Source organism: Pyxicephalus adspersus, chromosome 1 (assembly GCF_032062135.1).
Source record: "Pyxicephalus adspersus chromosome 1, UCB_Pads_2.0, whole genome shotgun sequence".
In the NCBI taxonomy this organism is placed as follows: domain Eukaryota; kingdom Metazoa; phylum Chordata; class Amphibia; order Anura; family Pyxicephalidae; genus Pyxicephalus; species Pyxicephalus adspersus.
The window spans coordinates 161,233,235-161,242,305 of record NC_092858.1 but is presented as its reverse complement, the minus strand read 5'-3'; the positions used below and the strand labels follow the sequence as shown (position 1 = coordinate 161,242,305).

At 34.4% G+C, this 9,071-nt stretch overlaps 1 protein-coding gene across 2 annotated transcripts in view; it reads right to left on the bottom strand.

Annotated features, from left to right (window-relative positions):
* Window positions 1-9,071, bottom strand: part of JAM2 (junctional adhesion molecule 2) — a 66,009-nt gene continuing 56,938 nt past the window's right edge. Inside the window, exons 8-10 of one of the 2 annotated variants that reach the window (XM_072432231.1) lie at window positions 6,208-6,223; window positions 3,041-3,083; window positions 1-2,876 (exon numbers count right to left, since the gene is read on the bottom strand). In XM_072432231.1, coding sequence (XP_072288332.1) covers window positions 2,844-2,876; window positions 3,041-3,083; window positions 6,208-6,223 — 92 coding nt within the window. In that variant the 3' untranslated portion in view covers window positions 1-2,843. The remainder of the gene's footprint in view (window positions 2,877-3,040; window positions 3,084-6,207; window positions 6,224-9,071) is intronic. The other variant, XM_072397949.1, reaches the window with a different exon arrangement.

Sequence of the window (9,071 nt, the reverse complement as noted above, 5' to 3'; positions counted from 1 at the left end):
TTAAAAAAAAACACACTTTTTATTTATTTATACTGTATTCTACATAAGGTTAAAATCTTACAATGACAAAAAGTGCTAAGCAACTAATACCTTCATTTTATGGGCATGCAGAATGACAGCTGAATATGCTTTTCCAGGCACCGCCATGGCACCGTAGTGCAATTCATTTCAGGAGCAAATGTGTTGTCAGTTCATTCACAGGCCTGGGGATAAATTTCTACAAACACTGTATATATATATTTACTCAGTAGAAAAGAAAATGTATACATTCTCACCTGTGAAATTTAAATTAAGGCACATGTATTCATCTACAACAAAAATAAATCGAAATATTTGACAAAAATACTTTCACTTTGTTTTAGTACAGGGGGTATTTCATCTCAATAAGAAAACAGGAAGGAAATGAATTTTTGGGTGGGCTTGCATCTTCTACGGGGGCAGATGAGAAGAGTTCAGAGTTCCTAGAGGACTTGTTCAGTATCTTGGCTGTTCCGGCCAATAAAACTAAAGCCTAATGGAACTTTCAATTTTTAATCAGCTAAATACATCCCATCTAACTGAAAAATATGTAAGGTCTTAAAGTCTATTTTCTTTAGAAAGCAACCACACTGTGTGTGGAAGCAGAGGTCTCCATGCAGAGATATGATTCTCCCTGTTCATTAAGAGCTCATCAATCAGCAAGGATCATTATCTTTCTATAGGTCTGGCTCAGCAGGAGAATTGCAGAGGAATACAAGCTTCCACACACAGAGAAGCATTCCATATCTACAGTATGCTGGCAGGGAACAGGCTTGCCTGGTTTGACCGCAGCTTGTAAACCTTTAAAAACTTTTATTTAATGCACCTAGAATGCATTTAGCTGATTTAAACTGTGCTTTAATAGATTTGTAAAGCTGGGGATTTTTTTATCTTCTCATCACTGTAACAGCTCAGAAGGAGGCGTGCCCTCTTTTGATTAGCATAGACCCGCCCACGAGGATTTTCCCGCTTTCTTATTAAAGATGTAGAATACCTATAAGAGGGAATCATTTTTATTTCTTTACACAGATACAAAGTAAAGACAATACTGTGGGGCTTCACATATCCCAGGACCAGATATGTTGGTTTATCATAAAGGTCAGCAACGTCATGTCTCATGGGACAAGAACTAAAAAGTGAAGCGGCGTACATTCGGAGGTGTCTTCTGCTGTATTTTGTGTTTGGATAAAATAATTATGTATAGGGAATCCATGTAGATGAATGCTATATCTATACAAGCATCTGCATCTACTATTGGAAGGGTTTATTCTATAATATGCCAGATGTAAGGTTCAGACCATGATGTCCAATTACATGGTGCAGCCACCACATCTAAGGACTGGTAAGCTGCAAACATTTTATTTTATTTTGGAATTTAAATACACTTTATTGTTGAACTCCATGTAAACAGATGCAATATATTGGGGTTGTTTTCAGAGATTTACACAACCCTATCATAGAAAGGTCCAGCCTGGTAATTTGATGTAACTTCGGCTTTGAGCTGAAGTTCAGCAATACAGCTAGGTCACCGCCAATGCTCCAAGCCTGCTGATTGAACAATGAAGGAACAGCAGCAAACTGATGAGGCCATAATTTAATTCACTCTGCGCTCTCTATCAGAATGTTCCTTTCATAAAGCAAAATTGATTGGAAGATCAGTTATAGTGACCCTCCAAAACTGAAGAATCAGACAATTTCAGGAGGCTGAAACCAAGCAAAACTTCAATAGCTGCTCAGTTCATCCACTCTTTCTGGTGAAGACATCAAAGCAGACTTTCTTGACTATCTTAACATGGGGGAACCCTTGAAATGGTTTTTAGGTCTTAGGGAACCCCTACTATAATTCCCATATGCACATTAGTGTGGATGGGAAGATTGTCACCCTTACAGATAGCCAAAAAGATCATTGGTGTCACCTAAACTGACCTGAGAGGCACAAACTGCCCATTGCTCAATGAACCCCTAACCCCCTGGAGGAACCCTGGTTGGGAAACCCTGCAAAGTGAGTAATAAGCATTAAAAAAAGGGCAAAACCAATTTCCAGCATGTTGCGTCATTGTCTACCATAAACCTCCATCCCCTCATCACTATATCCATATCTACCCCTTGAGACCCCAATGAACTATTTCACTGCCATGTATTATTCCTACAGAACCTTCAGGAGAAGAAGACATCTGGGATTAGAAGGTGAGATAAAGGTTCCTCCTCGTCTCGTGGTAGGAAAAGTTTGGTTTAATCATCAAAGCAGTGACTGGTCACCATGCATAGGCAACATTGAGTCCATTCTTTCTCCTTCTTCCCCAGATTTATGTTGTGGGAAATACAATATTGTGATCAAATCTTCCAACTAGAAAATACTAAACACCTATCTACAGTATAAGGCCTCCTAAACTGTCTGATATTCTAATGTCTTTTTGTGTTAAGTAACACATAATACCGAGCTTCTCTTCTATATTAGGCAAAGCATTAGGCTCTGAATATTTCTATATACACATGAGCTCCGATGACAGTTGTCAAGCACTGCAAAATATGTGTAGGAAAGTCCTATAAAAAACAGCATGGTGATTTATAACAAGGAAGATTCCGCAGGTTTGCCTTCTTATCCCAACGACGGAAGACTCGATGGCGATAAATAAAAGTTGCCGCTCCCCTGTGCTGATTTGGCCATTCACAATAAAGCACAAATGGTTTCCTCTTCTGAACATGGTAATTTACATTTTATGTAAAAATAGATATTCCTATTATATAAGTTCATCTTATTGACAATGGAGCATGCCATTCAGGAAACACCGTGGTTTAAATGGCTGCCTTTACAAAATCGCTCCTCATATGACAAAGGATTTGGTGTGTTTGAAATCCTGGAAGGAAGAAAAAGAAACAGTGTTATAATAATTAACATAGTGAAAACTTAAATATATTTATTATATATTTAAATATTTTAAATAAGTAAATATATTTAATATCTAAATATCAATACTGCACAGCTATTGGTATTTTAATAATAAAGAACTCCAATACTTACATTTTCCTTTTGCGACGCCGACATGTGAGAACCTTCTTTACTGCTGGGGAAGATAAGAAACAAACGGTTGGTGTTGTGAAGAAGAATGTATGCACTTTTTATATTATGCATTGTATTTTCATCTTTTATTCTTACTTTAAAATCATTTTGGTATAGTTTAGTTTTTATATATCCCTGTGCTCATTTTTTACTATTATTATTATGTTATTACGTATTTACCCCTATTTAATGTACAGCTCTGCAGAATATGTTACCGCATTATAAATACAGTTTAATAATAATAATAATTTTTGTTAAAAACAATTGCATTTCAGATTCAGTTTTTGAACAAGTGTATAGTACATCCAATACTTGTAGTTGACCTCAAGAATCAAATTCACTGAATTGTAATTTTAATTCTAGTTTCAATCAATAATAAGATAAAATCGCATTATGCAAACCTAACTCTACGGACATCTGTGCCCCTGACATGACTCTTTATAAGCAAAACAGCCAATTAACATTCACTATCTGAGATAAAGACTTCTACAAATTCCTCCTTCATCAGGTTCATAGGACTTCATGCATGTGAAGTTGCAATAATTAATGGAGCCAAATCATGATAACATCCTATGCCAATGCAGACATCAAATTTAATGAGATTTATTGTATTCTGGAGTTATTAAACCAATGCCATTCATAGCACTGCAGTTCAAGGCTGTTTTACTTGTTAATGTTGAGCATTTTTCCAAGATATGGATAAGACTTATTATTATTACATAGTATTTATATAGCACCATCATATTACACAGTAATGTACAAAGTCGATAGTCATGTCTTTAACTGTCCCTCAAATAGTCATATGTCATTAATACAGTCTAAGGGCAATTTGGAAGGGAAGCCAATTAACCTCACTGCATGTTTTTGGGATGTGGGAGGAAACCAGAGTACTGGGAGGAAACCCATGCAGACACTGGGAATACCTGCAAACTCCATGCAGACAGTGTCCTGGCCGAGATGAACCTGGGACCTAGCTCTGCAAAGGCAAGAGAGCTACCCACCATGCTGCCCATAAATTATAATATGTCCTATACATCTCTGATTCCTAATTAAAGGAAATAAAATGGGAAAAATTTTGTGTGATCTCAAATTTTTTTTCAGTTGTATTATACTCCACCTGCATGCATCAGGCAACTTGTCTAATCTACATTCTGCATAATGAGGTAATATATCTTTTTTTCCTGCTCTTTTTCCTCATTTTTTAAATCAGTTCTGTGGCTAAATTATAGGCTGACAAATGCATATTAAGTTTAAAGAAATTATAGTTTTAAGCAGCTTGAAAGTGGCAATATTATGAGTTTTTCATCACCTAAAAATCACTTTGCATGGAAAAACAAAACAAGCTTCCAGCAAGTTTATTGTAAGTCAGAAGTTAGGTAACTGCAGGTACCAGTTAATTTATTCTGAATGATCCTAAACTGATGCCACTGACACACAATCTTCAACACAGGCCCCTATTATGCTACCTAAGCCTTTCATTTTACCATCAATCCTCCAGCCTACCTGCATATGATTTCTATGTCTCGATAGAATTAATTATCATCCAATCATACAAGTTATTGGGACTTTACTGGCACTTAATCATAAAAACATATATGTAAAATGTATTTATATTTTTATTGAATCACATATTATCATTAAAATATACATAATTCAAGCTATATTCCAAAATTTAAAGCAAAATGAAAGCAAATAATATACCGATGATAAAGTAATTCAATCCATATTTTTTTTATTATACTCGTTTATTGTTTTGAAAGTTGGAATAAACATTTTATGAGAAGATAAGTACATTATATGTAGATCATATTTACAAAAAAATTCTATTTTGTGTGACATTTTATAGTCATGACTGCCCAATAAAACTCCTGAAAAAGTTTTTTTGAAAATGAAATGTGTTGAGTATGGGCTTGTTATGTGAAGATGGAATGACATGAAATAATCTTGTAATTCATCATAATTTTTTCATTTTGTACTACTGTATACGGGGTTGTGACTTGTAAATTTTGGAATATAGCTTCATTTATGTATATTATAACGATAATAATAAAAATATCAATTTTACATATATGTTTTTTATGTATATGTGCCAGTAAAGTCCCAATAACTTGTATACTAAGTTGTACAAGCACTTTGAGGGATGAGGCACTGAATTATTAGCAGTAGAAAGTTTCATAAGGTTGTAACAATTAATGATTTCAATTTAGTAACCACTATGATTGTTTCCAAGTTGTCCCTCTCAGTGATGATAGGGATTGAGAGTCATCAGCCGCACAAAGTGTGAACTTCTATCTCTTAGGCTGGGTCTACACGGACGATTTTAAAAACGCATGTAAACAATCCTACTAGGTTTATATGCATTTTTAGGCACTTTTACTAGCGTTAGCGTTAAAGCTTGCCTTTATAACGCTGGAAAATGTTGCGCTTTCCTGTGTTTTTAACATGTTTACGTTTCAAGTGCTTATAAATACAGAAAGCACCCTATTGAAATCAATAGAAGCGTTTTGTTGCATTTTTGAGTGTTTTCCAGTGTTAACTCTGCATTTTAATTTTTTAAACACTGCAAGCAATGTAGATAGATAGCGCTCATAAATGTGCCTCAAGAAAACGTCCTGGTGCAGATTAGCTCATTAGAATGCATGGGAATTTCAGGTTAAACGCTGGGGAAATTGTCTGTGTACTTTAAGCCTTAGGCAATATCTATAACATTGCTTGCAACGTTTAAAAAAATTAAAAAGCGGGGTTAATGCTGGAAAACACCCAAAAATGCGAGTAAACCTAGGAAAACACTTCTATTGATTTCAATGGGGCGTTTTGCTGCGTTTTCTCATTTTATACGGCCTTTATAAGCACTTGGAATGTAAAGGTTTTAAATCAGACGGAAAACGTGTTTAAAACGCTAATAAAAGTGCATAAAACGCATAAAAAACGCAGTAGGAGCGTTTGCATACATTTTTAAAAACATCCGTGTAGACCCAGCCTTAAATAGAAGAATATCAACGTATCCGCAAGATAAGGTACTGTGCTAGGAACATTATAAATACATTGTGGCTGGGAAGGAGTTATATCTGTGCATCCAGTAACATTGCTGTGAAGGTAATGTATTTATTATAGAAAATAATACTTACTCAGAGGACTTTCCACCTGAAAGAAGAGAAAGAAAAAAAAATGTTACAATTTATAGTAATGTTCTATTTATAAAACAAATACAAATTATATTTTAAACAAATACATTTTGGGAAAACAAAATAATAAAGACATATTATTAAAATATCAATAAAAATGTTATATTCTGTGTGTGTCCCTAATACAAATTGCCAGTCTGAAAAATAGCAGGTAAATTTCCCTATGTTGACACTAGATGCAAATGATAACTTAGGGCTCTATTTATAAAACGGGACAATCAATCAAACATTCCTTGGAGGAAATCAATTACTGCCATTGAAAAACATGGACATGGTAGATTCCCATGAAGGAATGTAGGAGAGAATATTGGATTCTCTGTTTAATAAATAAAGCCTGAACTGTATGTATACCTTTTTTGTGTATCTAAAGAGTTCCCATTGGAAGATTTTCGTATTGGAAATTAGTATTTCTAATCACTTTCCCTCTCAGTGGCAATGATCACCAATAATAAAATAAGATGTAATACCACACACCTTCTTTCATCATAACTTAAAATTTTAGACATTCAGAAAAAGCTAATAGAGGTTTTAACCCTTTCACATTATCCCTATTTAATGTACAGCGCTGCGTAATATGTTGGCGCTATATAAATCCCGTTTATTAATAATAATAATAATAATAATAATAATAATAATCCATTAAAAACTTTTGGCTTTGGACACAAACTTTGTGTTGTTTTCAAAAAAACTCGTGTTGTTTTCAAGTGTGGCCAGCAGGTGGAGCTCTTTATTAAGCTATTAGATCCCTGCAGGGAAGCCTGGCTGCCAGTACAAGCAAAGCCTACAAAGTAACACAAAAGAAAACTTTGCAGTGCCTGTGCACAGAATTCCAACACTTGTTGCATAACAACAAAAAGTACAATAAAAACAAACACCGGCAGTCACAGTTTATTTCATAACCTGCTTAATAAGTATACATGGGGCATCACTTCTTCTTGTTTAGCTATGTTTCCTAATGTTCCATGGTAAAAAAAAAAATAAATATATATATATATATATATATAAAATAAAACAATAAAATAAATATATTCTATAGGGGAATGTCAAGGTATAATAGCAATTGTTGTTCAAATAAATTCTTCTTTCAGAAGGGGATTACATTGTCTGCACTACCACTCCATAAAGCTTACTGTTACATTAGAAGTCAACAGAACAGGAAAGATCCTATTGTACAGTAGAAGATTTTTATTTTTCTATTTCAGATCTGCTTAGATGCAGAACACTAAACAGTTCATCATGAATTGGTAAATGAAATAACATGTAAAAGTAAATAACATGTATATATATATATTTTGTATATACTTGGTCACATATGTCTATTTCATGTTATTTACATTATTATTAATATTATTATTACACAATATTTATGTAGCACCATCATATTAGGCAGCGCTGACTTTTACATGTTATTAACTTTACCAATACATGATGAACTGATATATATTTTACTTTTATGTACAGTACATAACGTTCCCTGCAGATCCCCTGAGGAAGCCGATTGGCGAAACGCATTGGGTTACAAGACGTTACCACTATTCTAACTATATATGTACTCAGGGACATCTCTGTCAAGCAAAAAGTTCTCGATTGCTAGTTAAATACTTTTTGGGACTGACCTACTATTTCTGTTCACTTACATATTATCAAATTGATTGAGTTTTATATGAGTTGTAATGTAATACACACAATATACGTTTATTCGCAAAAAAAAAAAACCCTGACATTGCACTGATTTTTCGAGTAGCCTGCATTCTACAATACCTGAGCTATAATAGTTTAACATTGTAACCATTGTACAAGTTGACCACAGTCAGTTGTTACAGTTATCATTCAAGCTGAAGACACTGTGATTGGCTCCTAGTTATCAGACGTTTCCTATAAACATCCTGGGAGATTAGATAAAACCATACTGGATGTTTAATGTACATAGCGGTCCTGATTGAGCTAAGAAGAGATTGTGGATCACATTCTCTGATGTACGTGGAACCATTACATGGAGCATTTACAAATCAGTAACCCATCTGGTTATAGCTTTTTGCTGCACCCCAATCCATATCTAAAAAGTTTTTAGTTCTATATATTTAATGTATAGCACTGGCGCTATATAAATCCTAATTATTATTATTATTATTAATAATAATAATAATAATAATAATAATAATAATAATATACAATAGTGATGATGTACAAGCAGCTTTATACTGGTTGGAATATAAAGATCTTTATATTGGGCTGTAGCTCAAATCATCCAACGGCCTTATACAGAAAGAAGAGGTGTCATTTATTGCAAAGTTCAGCGCAGCCTTTTTCAGCATTTTAAACATGGAGGAACCTTCGAAATAACAATTAAGTCTTCAGGGAACCCCTGCTATAATAATATATCCACAGCTCACAGTTTATTAGCACGGTGGTCAGTAGGACGAATTTCTCTTACATTGCTGGCTATTGGGAAGAATGTCCCCCTTACAGATAGTCATAAAGATCATTGGTGTCACTTAAACTAACTCTAGAGGTCCAAATTGCTCATTGCTTTAGGAACCCTTAGCAACCTCTGGAGGAATCCTAGCGTTCCACAGAATTCTGGTTGATAAACATTGGTTTATTGAAAATCAGCACAGCCCTTTATTACCCCATATACTGTAGATGGTACATGGTGAATTAAGGAGCAAAACCCCCACCTCCTAGATTGTAAGCTCTTTGGGGCAGGGTCCTCTCCTCCTCCTGTGTCACTGTCTGTATCTGTCTGTAGAGCGGTGTGTAATATGTTGGCGCTATATAAATCCTTTTTTTATAATATTTTTATAATA